This window comes from Protobothrops mucrosquamatus, unplaced genomic scaffold, assembly GCF_001527695.2.
Source record: "Protobothrops mucrosquamatus isolate PMUCROS unplaced genomic scaffold, P.Mucros_1.0 scaffold3907, whole genome shotgun sequence".
In the NCBI taxonomy this organism is placed as follows: Eukaryota; Metazoa; Chordata; class Lepidosauria; order Squamata; family Viperidae; genus Protobothrops; species Protobothrops mucrosquamatus.
The window spans coordinates 24,729-37,679 of NW_015389852.1; the positions used below are offsets into that span (position 1 = coordinate 24,729).

Consider the following 12,951-nt stretch of genomic DNA (forward strand, 5'->3'; position numbering starts at 1 on the left):
CCTGACCTAGGGTGAGTTTTAAATAGGGACAATTTTTAACGATTTTAAAGAGCCACAGCTACCAATATTTGGGTTTTAATTGGTTTTTAGTAGGGGAAATTTTTTTGTATGATGTTTTAATATGCTGTGAGCCGCCCTGAGTCCCATGGGGAGAAGGGCGGCATATAAATCCTGTTTATTATTATTATTATTATTATTAGGGCTCTAGAAAGGGTGCAGAGAAGAGCAACAGAGATGATCAGGTGACTGGAGGCTAAAACATATAAGGAACCGTTGCTGGAATTGGGTATGTCTAGTCCAGGGATAGGCAACCTTGGCTCTTTTATGACTCATGGACTTCAACTCGCAGAATTCCTGTGCCAGCCATGCTGAGGGGAAAGGGAGAGGTTTCCAAGCTGAGCCATGCTGGCTCAGGAATTCTGGGAGTTGAAGTCCACCAGCCATAAAAGAGCCAAAGTCTAATCTAATGAGGAGAAGGACGAGGGGTGACAGGATAGCAGTCTTCCAATATTTGAGGGGTTGCCCCAAAGAAGAGGGAGTCAAGCTATTCTCCAAAGCCCTAAAGGCAGGACAAGAAACAACCCTCCCTCCTTAATTTAGTGGCAAGCCTTCTTTTCCACGATCGTTATTACAGGGTTATTAGCATCGCTGTAATTATGAATAATATAATGAGCGTTCGGATGATGGGAACGGTATTATAAGGGCCCTCTGGGCCCTTCAAGATCACGTGAGGTGTTTATACCACTTTACAAGGCCTTGTTAAGGCCACACTTGAAATACGGCATCCATTTTTGGTCACCACAATGTAAAAAAGATGTTGAGACTCTAGAAAGAGTGCAGAGAAGAGCAACAAAGATGATCAGGGGACTGGAGGCTAAAACATATAAGGAATGGTGGAAGCCAACCAGACATTGGAATACGTGACCATGGGGGGGGGGGGAAAGGATGCTGCAACAGTCGTAAGTGTGAAAATCGGTCATAAGTCACTTTTTTCAGTGCCGTTGTAACTTCGAACAGTCACTAAATGAACTGTTGTAAGCCAAGGACGACCCTTTCTCCTTTTTATACAAATTCCAGATTGTATGCCTATCACAAAGCATTACTGGGAATGTGGCTTACCTGGAAATCATTGCCAAGGTGGTAATTCCCAACACCGTAGTTGTAAGTTAGCTCTGCGACAAAGTGGTCATCCTCCGGTCCATAGCCCACCATAGTTTTGCTCCATTTGCCATCGTAGGGACTAGAAACATATCCACTTTAGTTTGTTTACAGGGACAGCATCACCGCAAAACATCTCTACGGTTTCCCCTTCTCTTGGAACAAGCCTGGAGTCTACAGGTAGGCCTCAACTTATGACCGCGGTTGGGGACCAGAATTTCCACCGCTAAATAAGGCAGTTGTTGATTGAGTTGTGCCCCATTTTATGACCTTTTTTGCCATGGTTGTTAAGTGAATCGCTGGAGTTGATTCGTGAATCCTGCGGTCATTAAGCGGCAAGGATCCTTCGTGTGGAAAAACAGTCATAAGGGACTTTTCTCGGTGCTGTTGTAATTTTGAATGGTCACTAAACCAGCTGTTGTAAGTCGAGGACTCCCCGAAGAAGCAAGCTAAGGCAGGAGGTAAAATCACCGTACCTGCTGGAGGGCTGCAATTACAGGTCTTCCTCAACTCACGACCACAATCAAACCCAATCTTTCTGTTGCTAAGTGAGACATTTGTTAAGCGAATTTTGCCCCATTTCACGACCAATTTTTTGCCACTGTTGTTAAAGAGAATCCCCGCAGCTGTTAAGTGAGTCACACAGTTGTTAAGTGAATCCGGCTCCCCCCCCCCGTTGACCCTGCTTGTCAGGTCACAAAAGGGGAATCACGTGACCCCGGGATGCTGCGACCATCATAAATAGGAGTCAGTTGGCGAGCGTCTGAATTTTGATTATGTGATGCTGCAATGACCGTTAAGTGTGAAAAACTGTCATTAGGTGTGAAAAACGGTTCATAAGCCACTTTTTTCAGCGCTGTTGTAACTGTGGCCACTAAATAAACTAATGTTAAGTCGAGGATGGCCTGTAGAAGGCATCAAAAACTTTGCAGGAGACAGAACAGATAAATTCCCTGCACGTCCCTTGTTCTGAGACAGCACAGCCTGTCAACCCTCCAATCCAGTTTCTCTGATAAGAGTAGCCATGATTAAACCTACATACCCGTTGCATGCGGCCTTGCAACCTTCTTCAAATTCTTCATGTCTCAGGACCTGTGGGTTCAAACCCACGTCAAACTGGTCAGTATTCAAGTCACTTGTGCAGAGAGAGAGAGAGAGAGAGAGCCACAGGCAATGTCCCTTAAAATTGATTTATCTGCAAAATATATTTCTATACTTTTGAGGGCGAGTGCAGACAGTCCTTGAGTTATGACTGTAATGGACACTGTAATGGTTTTTTTGCAGCAGTTATTAAGTGAGCCTGGTGGTTGTAAACCCCCACATTTGTTAAGTAAATATTACAATCATAAAGGGGTTTACCATGGGCATGGTTTTGTCAAAAACTGGAAGTAACTGCTAATTTATTGGCAAAACCATCATAAAAACAGTCACGTAATTCAAGGACTATCAGCCCTCACAATCAGAAGGTTTTATTTAAAAATTGCAACCAAGTGGGCAGGACTCAAGATTATGAAAAAAATTAAAATGTATATTCCAATCCTCAAATGATGATGTAGTAGAATAGACTAGAGCTGGAAGGGGCCTTGGAGGTCTTCTAGTCCAGCCCCCTACTCAAGCAGGAGAAGTCCTATACCATTTCAGTATAGATAAGGCCAAAGGGCTACAGTCTTAACTGCATAGAAAATAATTTAAACGTAAATCTTTGAAGTTAAAATATTATAATTGGCGAAAGCAAAAGACGCTCCCCAAGGAAACTTGGGTGCAAGAAGTAGCCGTAGCACACTGGCCACTCTAGGGAACTATATCTCGGTGGTCTTCCGCCTCAGGGGGCTCACATCGATGACGTCATCTCTTAGCCTAAAAGTCCTCCGTTTTCTCGGGTCTCTGGTCGCCTCCCCTAAAGCTTACTTACGCGCATGCCCAGTAGCTCTCGGTAAAAACGGATGGTCTGAGCTCGGTCGCCGACTTTGAAGACAAAGTGTAACGCGCGTCTCGCCTTCATTTTCTTCTCTCGAAAGATCGGAAGCTAACACGGGTTCTGGGATTCCCGGCTATTTTATTTTGTCGCGGCGTGTCGCCGTGTGATGACGTCACAAGCACATGGTCGCAGCACGCGGACTAGGTCTTTCGCTGCGGAAAATCCTTACCGCAGCCAATGGGAGCTATTTCTAATCGGAAGTTCCTGTAGCCGCTCTATATCATTTCCTCTATGGCTGAAATGAACCATTTGTTTTACTGGAGACGGCTATCAGCCACCTTGACATCGAAATCTCGCGAGATTACCGCTAAGTCTCACATCTGTGACCATTTCCGCCCGTGAGCAAGATGGCAACCTTGTTCAAGCATGCATGGGCTCCCCTGCTCTTGACGCCGTGTCGGATTAACGTTGGGAGCCGCCGCGGCATTCGCGGCCTAAGAAGGAAACCCCTCCGCGTGCTGCCCTCGGTCGCGCAGGCGCAGGAGCAGCAACGGATCGTTCCCAGCAAAGTTAAGACCCCTTACATCCCAAAAGCGCCCAGAAAGGAACGCCAGCCGGAACCGGAACGTGAAGAGGCGGAGCTTCGTTACGAGCGGGCCGGACCCAATGAGAAGAGACTTAGGTAATGTCATTCGCGCAAAGCATCCTGGGTGCTGTAGTGCGAGCTTCTGGGGAAAGTAAGCAAAAAATGGAAGGCCCGAACCACAATTCCCAGCGGCCTTCGGGAGAAAGACAGGAGTCGCGGATTGTGACCTGCCGCAAAGCTTTCTGGGAATTGTAGTTTTGAGGAGAATCGAGGCGAAAAAAGCTATATTTTTCTTTTTTTGCTGAAAAATCCGATGGGGACATTCGTTTCCCCCCCGTTCCTTTCCTTCTTCCCCCACACCCGCTGTCGTAGCTGATGTGTTGGATTCCCAATTCCTGATTTCCATCAATGCCCATCACTCCCCAGCCAGCAGCACCAGTGATGGTGGACTACAATGTTGGAGCTGGAGTCCATTTGATCTAAAGGAAACCGTCAGAGAAAAGCCCTTTTTTCCCGTTACTCGGTTACATATTACCCTGTGAAATATTTTAGCTGTGATGTGCAGTTGGTGCATCATGATTTAAACATGTGACTACCCTATTCCACCCCTAAACAAATCAGGCCTAAATCAGAAAAGGAACTTAACAACTGTGTTGCTCTGCAATGATAATTTTGGAATCAACTGGGATAGTAAATCGAGAGAGGGAGAGAGAGAGAGAGAGAGATATGGATGGATAAATATGATAGATGAGATAAATAATGAAATAGGTAGGTAGAAAGATGGATAGAGAGATAGACAGAATAGACAGATAGATAGAGATCGATGGATGAATGATAGAAATAACTAGAGAGAGAGAGAGAGAGAGATAATGAGATCGGTAGATAGACAGATGGAGAGAGAGAGGGACTAGTCCAGTGGTGGCAAACCTATGGCACGCGTACCAGAGGCGGCACTCAGAGCCCTCTCTGTGGGCACACAGGCCATGCCCTGGAGATGGCAACCGTCCCTCTTCAACCAGCCGCCTGCTAACTCGCCGAGGTCCCACATGGCTGGATGCATCCCAGCACCCATGCGCTCGCTGGCCTCTGTGTGCAGAGGTTGATGGTGTCAGGCAGCCACTGCCCCTGCCACACCTTGCCCTTTGACAATGGCACCCCCGCCCTGCCTCGCCTTGCCTCATCCCGCAGGAAGAGCCTCCTGCCCACCGCCCCAACTGCCAGAGACCCCCTGGATCTCCCCCAACCCTGCCCGGCCCCCACAGGCGTCCCTCCCCATGAGCAACATCGAGGTGATCACGCCCACTTTGGCCATTCCCACCCAATCTGCCATGACCACCACAGCCACGCCCACCCAGTGGGGCATGCCCACCTGGCACCCGGCGATAAATAAGTGGTTTTGGGTTGCAATTTGGACATTTGGTCTCTAAAAGGTTCGCCATCACTGGACTAGATAGATAATGAAATAGATAGGGAATAGATAGAGATTGATCGATGGATGAATAATAAATAGAAATAGCTAGAGAGCTAGATTAGATAGAGAGACAGACAGACACAGACAGATAAAGTCAGTCAATCTTTTGGGTGATGCCATGTTCCTTTCTTATGCTCTTTTATTTTTTTAAATGACTTTCTTCTCCAGGGAGACTTTGACTGATCCCCTCTTTTCCCAACAGGAATTTGGTGACCCTGGCGAAGTCCAGGGCATTTCGCGAGAAGCACGGGAAAATTCTGCTGGAAGGCCGGAGGCTCATTTTGGATGCTCTGGAGGCGGGAGCCGTTCCGCAGACGATCTTCTTTAGCCTAATGGAGAATCTGAAGATGCTGCCGGCGGCCAAACTCAAACGGACCACCCTTGTCAAAGTGAAATACAACGAGATCAAGATGTGGTCGGACGTCATCACTCCACAGGGGTTGATCGGTAAGTTCCGGAAGAAACCGGAGGGCTACAGATCTAGTTGTTATTTATTTATGAAATGTTTATCCTGCCTTTATGACTTCATAAGTAACTTGAAGCAGGGAACACTAATACTAATCTAATAATCTTTCCTCCTCCTGTTTTCCCCAACACAACAATCCTGTGAGGTGGGTTGGGCTGAGACTGAGGGGCTGGCCCAAAGTCACCCAGCCAGCTTTCATGCCTAAGGCGGGACTAGAACTCACAGTCTCCCAGTGATTGGCCCAAAGTTACCCGGCTGGCTTTCCCACCTAAGACGGGACTAGAATTCACAGTCTCCTGGTGATTGGCCCAAAGTCACCCAGCCAGCTTTCATGCCTGAGGTAGGACTAGAACTCACAGTCTCCCAGTGATTGGCCCAAAGTCACCCAGCCAGCTTTCATGCCTAAGGCGGGACTAGAACTCACAGTCTCCCAGTGATTGGTCCAAAGTTACTCAGCTGGCTTTCTCGCCTAAGGCGGGACTAGAATTCACCGTCTCCTGGTGATTGGCCCAGAGTCACACAGCCGCCTTTCATGCATAAGGCAGGACTAGAACTCACAGTCTCCCAGTGATTGGCCCAAAGTCTTGCAACTGGCTTTGGTGCCTAAGGTGGAAACTAGAATTCAGTCTACCAGTGATTGGCCCATAGTCACCCAGCCAGCTTTCGTACCTAAAGTGGAACTAGAATTCACAGTCTCCTAGTGATTGACCCAAAGTCACCCAGCCGAATTTCGTGCCTAAAACGGGACTAGAACTCACAGTCACCCAGCGATTGGCCCAAAGTCACCCAACCAGTTTTTGTACCTAAGGCAGGACTAGAACTCACCTTCTCCTGGTTTCTAGCCCAGCGCCTTTAATCACTCCCACCAAGCTGACTCAGAGAGGGCTTTGTTCCGGCCTTAGCAGCCAAGTTGAGTAGGATCTCACGGGAACCGCCTCTGAGGACAGCATTTGGTGTTTTCTTGGTGTTTTTTTATTGTTGAGTAATCCTTCTGCTCTTTTTCCAAGCAGTGTGTATAAATCAATCTACAGCTGGCTGCTTTCCAGCCGTTCAAGCTTGGAGCAGCTCTGGGGAAAGTCTCATAAAAAAATTCTTGCAGATGCTTCGCACCTTCTCACGTCCCCCCTCCCCGTTGTGCCTTGGTGGCCAAGGTTGTGCACAGGGCCTCTGGCTCAGCGCTGCTCAGCCCCTTCAGATTTCCCGAACTGCGAGATTTTTGCGATGAAGCTTTGGTGGAGGGCGGGACCCCGCCCGGAGGCCGAAGAAGCAGTTTGTGGCTTTTCAAGAGAGGATGTGTCCTGGTTTAGCCCTTGTTTTGGGGTTGCAAAGACGTTTCTGAACTGTTGAGGGTGAAAGAGAGAAGGAAGAAAGAAGAGAGAGAGAAAGAAAAGGAGAAAGAAAGAGACAAAAGAGAGAGAAAAACAAAAAGAGAAAAGGAGAGAGAAAGAAAAAGAGAAGAGAGAAAGAAAGAAAAAGAGGAGAGAGAAAGAAAAAGAGAAAGAAAAAAGGAGAAAGAAAAAAAGAAAAGGAGAAAGAAAAGAAAAAGAGAAGGAAAAGAGAAAGAGAGAAAGAGAAAAGAGAGAAAAAGAAAAAAGGGAAAGAGAAAGAAGAAAAAAGAAAGAAAAAGAAGGAAAAAGAAAGACAAAGAGAGAAAGAAAAAGAGAGAAAGAAAAAAAAGAAAAGGAGAAAGTAAAAAAAAAAGAGAGAGAGACTTTAAGCCTTTTTGCCCCGTCCTTTCGCCTTGCTGGCATCCCCCTCAAGCTGAGGCCAGGGGTGGGCAGGGGGCAGCAGTCTTTCTCTTGAGCTCAGGGGTTCAACCCTTTAAACTGTTGAACCCCAACTTTACAACCTTTACCATGCTAGAAGCCACCCAGTGTGACCTTATGTGCGAGTTGGGCAGCTAAATGTAATAGTAGTAGTAGTAGTACTAGTAATAATAATAATAATCTATATAAATAAAAATGTAAATGTTCGTTTGTTCAAAATCTTAAATCTCCGAAAGTTCTTCACCGATTGCTTTGAAATTTTGACACAACGTTGCATTCGAATACGCGCGGGTTTTTATATACCTACTATTATATCGATGTCACACCTGTGACAGGTAAAAACATGCTTTTTTTGAAAAACAGCGCCATCTGTTGGACGTAAAAGCAACACACGCAGACTGAGCCACAGCAACGCGTGGCCGGGTACAGCTAGTAATAATAATAATATTTATGATGGCTGCAGTGTCCCAAGGGTCATCGGATCCCCTTTTGCGACCTTCGGGCAAGCCAAGTCAATGAGGGGAATCAGATTCACTTAACAACCGTGTTACTAATTTAACAACTGCAACTTTTGAAGTACACCCCCCCCCCATAAAGGTCTGTTGTAACTTCAAACGGTCTCTAAAGAATTGGGTAAATCAAGGACTACTGGTAGGCATAGGAGAGCTATGCTGCTCAGTGGTTAGAATGTAGTACTGCAGGCTACTTCTGCTGACTTCCGGCTGCTGTCAGTTCGATCCTGACCGGCTCAAGGTCAGGATCAAACTTGTTGGGGGCAAGAGGCTGACTCTGCAAACTGCTTAGAAAGGGTTCTAAAGCATTATAAAGCGGTATATAAGTCTAAGTTCTATTGTTATTGCTTGCTTGCTTGCTTCTTTCCTTCTCTCCCTCCCTCTTCTCCTTCCTTCCTTCCTTCCTTCCTTCCCATGGTGGAGCAGTGGTCAGAGTGCTGTATTGCAGCCTGACTATGCCCACAGCCAGGAGTTCGATTCTGACCGGCTCAAGGTTCTCAGCCTTCCGTCCTTCCTTGTTGGGGGCAAGAGGCTGACTCTGCAAACCGCTTAGAAAGGGCTCTAAAGCATTATAAAGCAGCATATAAGTCTAAGTTCTATTGTTATTGCTTGCTTCTTTCCTTCTCTCCCTCCCTTTTCTCCTTCCTTCCTTCCTTCCCATGGTGGAGCAGTGGTCAGAGTGCTGTATTGCAGGCTGACTATGCCCACAGCCAGGAGTTCGATTCTGACCGGCTCAAGGTTGACTCAGCCTTTCGTCCTTCTGTGGTCGGTAAAATTGTTGGGGGCCATAGACCGACTCTATAAACCGCTTAGAGAGGGCTGTAAAGCACTATATAAGTCTAATTGCTATTGCTTGCTTCCGTCCTTTCCCTCCTTCCCTTTCTGTCTGTCTGTCATGGTATTCCAGCCCCCCCCCCAAATCTGTAAACCACTTAGAGAGGGCTGTAAAACACCGCAAAGCGGTATATAAGTCCAAATACTATTACTATTTTCTCCTTCTGTTTTCCTTTAACAACAGCCTTGTGAGGTAGGCTGGGCTGAGAAAGGGCAATTGAGCTTCTGCAACTGGGGGTGGACCAAGACCTGCTCCTACCCCCTTGCCCCCCCCCCCCGACTTCCCCTCCCAGCCAATCACCTCCAGCCTCTCTTGATTTCTTGCAGGCATTTTTGCCATGCCCCATCACACCAAAATGTCCTATCCCGAAGTCCCGCAGGAGCACGCCTTGCCTCTCACGCTGATCTGCGACAACATTCGGGATCCCGGGAATCTGGGCACCATCCTGAGGTCGGCGGCGGGAGCCGGCTGCTGCAGTGTGCTGCTTGTCAAAGGTGGGGAGGGGTTTCCGGGCACGGTGGAGGAGAAGCGGACTGGATTCGATCTCGGCTCTTCCTCCACGGGGTGGGAAGGGAGAAATCGGCAGAGTCGGGGTGGGGTGGGGGATCTCCTCTAGCAAAGTCAATTGGCAATTTTGGGGGCTCTGTACTGTTCCCCCTGCAAAGGAGAGGAGGGTTTTTTTTTGAGCCCAGCCTGACTGTGGATGTGGAGCCATAAGATTTTTTATAGCACCTCAGTTTGAAAGGGGTGGAAAAAGGGTTTTACTTCGGTATGACTTCTTTGATGGGGAGCTGTGAGGAAGAACTTTGCCTGCTTTAAGAGAGAGGGGGGAGACTTCCACTCCCAGAATTCCCCAGCCAATATTCATTAAGATAGGTGGGCTTCAATTCCCAGAATCCCTCAGCCAGACTTCTTTAAGATGGGTGGATTTCCACTCCCAGAATTTCCCAGCCAGCATGCTTTGAGATGGCTGGACTTCATCTCCCAGAATTCCCCAGCCAATATTCATTAAGATGGGTGGACTTCAATTCCCAGAATTCCCCAGCCAGCCTGCTTTAAGATAGATGGACTTCCACTCCCAGAATTCCCCAGCCAGCCTGCTTTAAGATGGCGGGACTTCCACTCCCAGAATTCCCTGCCCATCATCCTTTAAGATAGAAGGATTTCAACTCCCAGAATTCCCCAGCCAATATTCATTAAGATGGGTGGACTTCCAACTTCCAGAATTCCCCAACCAGCATGCTTTGAGATGGGGGGACTTCATCTCCCAGAATTCCCCAGGCAACATTCATTTTAGATGAGTGGACTTCAATTCCCAGAATTCCCCAGCCAGCCTGCTTTAAGAGGGGTGAACCCCGTAACCGACTGGGGAATCCTGGGAGTTGAAGTCCACCCGTCTTACAATCGATTGAGAAACGCTGCTGCAGCCTCAACCTTTGTCCTCTCCTCCCGCAGGCTGCGTGGATGCCTGGGAACCCAAAGTCCTTCGGGCTGGGATGGGCGCTCACTTCCGGATCCCCATCGTCTCCAACCTGGAGTGGGACCTGGTGCCCAATTACCTGCCCACCGAAAGCCGCATCCACGTGGCCGAAAGCCGCCAGGAGGGACCCCCAGGAGAGGCTGAAGGGGCTTCAGCACCCCAGGCTGCCCGCAGGGGCTCCACCCGGAAGTCCCAACTGGCCCCGTCAAAGGGGAGCCAGGCGGAGGAGGAGGAGGAGGAGGAGGAAGAACGAATGTCACTGCAATTCCAGCCTTATTACAAGCCATGGATGATGGATGCCTCCGTCGCCGTCGTGGTTGGCGGCGAGACCCACGGGGTGAGCCCCGAAGCCAAACGTCTGGCGCAGAGGAGCGGCGGGAAGCGGCTGGCCATCCCGGTGGTCCCCGGCGTGGAGAGTTTGAATTCCGCCATGGCGGCCGGCGTCCTTCTGTTCGAGGCCAAGAGACAGCTGCTGGTCCAGGAAGGCGGGGCTTCCAGGCTGGAGTTCAAACGATGAGGACTAGCATTCTGAATCTTTGTTTGTTTGTTTTTTGATTTGGGAAGAAAAGAAAGGCTACATGGTCTCTCTGGGTGGTCTCCATTTCGGCGTCTGCTGCTTTGCGGCTTCTCGCGTCGGGGAAGAGGCAAAAAAAGTCAAGATGGAGACGGGAATTAGGTAATCCTTTATATGTGCGAGGCTTTGATCAGGCAAAGATCAAAGATGGCCCACTTGACTTTTTGATACACACGCACACACACAGTGTACAAATTCCCTCTCTCCCCAATCAGTTTCTCCCCTTCCCCTCCATCTAAATGGGACGGTTTTTGGCGGCCCTGTGTGGGCAGTTGTGGGTCAGGATTTGCACACTTTTCTTGCCAAATTCAAGAAGGGATCAGGTGAGGTTTCCTCACGCAGCTAGTCCTCAACGACCGTCACTGAGTCACAATTTTGGCTATGAGTCACGACGGGCAGAATGCATTCAATAAAAGGTGCTGCAGCTCATGGAAGGATTTTATTTTCAATAAAAAATTGTGAGTCCAAAAAGCGGCCCCCAGATTCTTCCTATTTGTTGCGGCCATCAACCAACACCTTGTGACACCCGACAATGTAATAAACATTCAGCAACAACACACCATCTGCCTTGATTTCCGTCCGTGGTGAAAAGGTGCAGAGAAATTTAGCAGGTCGGGAGAAATTCCAGTCTCCTGGATGAGTTAACTGTACTTGTTTCAGAATAACAGAGCTGGAAGGGACCTGGGAGGTCATCTAGTCCAACCCCCTGCTTAGGCAGGAGACCCTCTACCATTCCAGACAAGTGGCTGTCCAGTCTCTTCTTAAAAACTTCCAGTGATGGAGAGCCCACGATTCCTGGTCCATTCGACAAGGTGACTAACGTCCATCAGGAGTTAAATGCTGGTGTTACCTCGGGTTGCAAAGACAACAATTCTCTGTAACCAATTCCCTTAAAACAGGGTAAAATGCTGAAAAGAACGGTGTCAAAAATTCACTTAGTGACGTCGACAATCCAATTATTGTTCCAACAATTCACTTAGAATTTGTAGTAAATAGGTACTATCATCTCTCTCATCTATCTATCCATCCATCCATCCATCCATCCATCCATCTATATCTATATATCTATCTATGCATCCATCCATCATCTCTCTCTCTATCTACCTACCTACCTACCTATCTGTGCATCCATCAATCATCTATCTACCTACCTACCTATCTGCATCCATCCAGTCATTATCTTTCTATCTATCTCTCTATATCTATATCTATCCATCTATCGCTATCTATCTATCTAGCTAGCTAGCTATCTATCTAGCTATCTATCTAGCTATCTATCCATTCTTCTGTCTGTCTCCGTCTATCTATCTATCTATCTATCTATCTATCTATCTATCTATCTATCTATCTATCCATTCTTCTGTCTGTCCATCCATCCATCTATCCATCATGTATGTATGTATGTATGTATGTATGTATGTATGTATGTATGTATCTATCTATCTATCTATCTATCTATCTATCTATCTATCTATCTATCTATCTATCTATCTATCTATCTATCATAGATAGATAGTGTGAGAAACAGTCATGTCACTTTTTTCAATGCAGTTGTAACTTTGAAAAGTCACTGAACAAATGGTTGTTAAGCCGAGGACTATCTGTAATTGTCCTCATTGTCTTGAAATTCCTCCTTAGTTTTAGAGTTGCTTCTCTCCTTGGTCAGTTTTCATCCGTTGCTTCTTGTCCTGCCTTCAGGGGCTTTGGAGAAGAGCTTGACCCCCCCCTTCTTTGTCACAACCCCTCAAATATTGGAACGCTGCTGTCATGTCCCCCCTCGTCCTTCTTTTCTCTAGACTAAATTTCAGAAGCTGGCAGCCAAGGATTTTTTTTTTTCCTCACCAGTTGACATTTTCTACAGTCCTTTTTTTTCTTTTTCATTTTCATCCATTGCTTTTGTTTGGAAAAGCAACCGAAGTTGGTTTAGGCCGCTGAGCTGGCAAAAGCCAACTAGCCCGGCTTTTTTCTCTGCCAGATCCTTCTGGGGGTTTTTTCCTCACAGAAAAAAAATGTACATTGTGCCGGGTAGAATTCACCGGCCCTGTGAAAACTTACAGGATGACATCACTTCTTCCCTCTGATCCTTTGCCAAAAAACCCCGGCCAGCCAGCCTCGCTCGCTGCTTTACTCCCAAATTTGGCCGTGTTTGTTCAGGAATGGCAGGATCCCTTTTGATTTATTTTTT

The 12,951-nt window shown here is 47.4% G+C and overlaps 2 protein-coding genes across 2 annotated transcripts in view; one reads left to right on the forward strand and one right to left on the reverse strand.

Moving 5' to 3' along the window:
- Positions 1-3,196, reverse strand: part of LOC107298349 (glyoxalase domain-containing protein 4-like) — a 14,866-nt gene extending 11,670 nt beyond the window's left edge. Inside the window, exons 1-3 of the mRNA XM_015827727.1 lie at positions 3,071-3,196; positions 2,201-2,250; positions 1,120-1,240 (exon numbers count right to left, since the gene is read on the reverse strand). Coding sequence (XP_015683213.1) covers positions 1,120-1,240; positions 2,201-2,250; positions 3,071-3,160 — 261 coding nt within the window. The 5' untranslated portion in view covers positions 3,161-3,196. The remainder of the gene's footprint in view (positions 1-1,119; positions 1,241-2,200; positions 2,251-3,070) is intronic.
- Positions 3,197-3,483: 287 nt separating this feature from the next.
- Positions 3,484-10,709, forward strand: MRM3 (mitochondrial rRNA methyltransferase 3). Its single transcript, XM_015827728.1, has 4 exons — positions 3,484-3,758; positions 5,336-5,580; positions 9,039-9,206; positions 10,168-10,709. Exons 1-4 carry the CDS (start codon positions 3,484-3,486, stop codon positions 10,707-10,709), a joined length of 1,230 nt encoding a protein of 409 aa, XP_015683214.1.
- Positions 10,710-12,951: the final 2,242 nt, after the last annotated feature.

Bases quoted from the DNA above. Each gene is read 5' to 3' on its own strand.
- MRM3 (XM_015827728.1), top strand. From the start codon at position 3,484: ATGGCAACCTTGTTCAAGCATGCATGGGCTCCCCTGCTCTTGACGCCG. The intron at 3,759-5,335 runs GTAATGTCATTC...TTTTCCCAACAG, and splicing joins CCCAATGAGAAGAGACTTAG to GAATTTGGTGACCCTGGCGA. The intron at 5,581-9,038 runs GTAAGTTCCGGA...GATTTCTTGCAG, and splicing joins CACTCCACAGGGGTTGATCG to GCATTTTTGCCATGCCCCAT.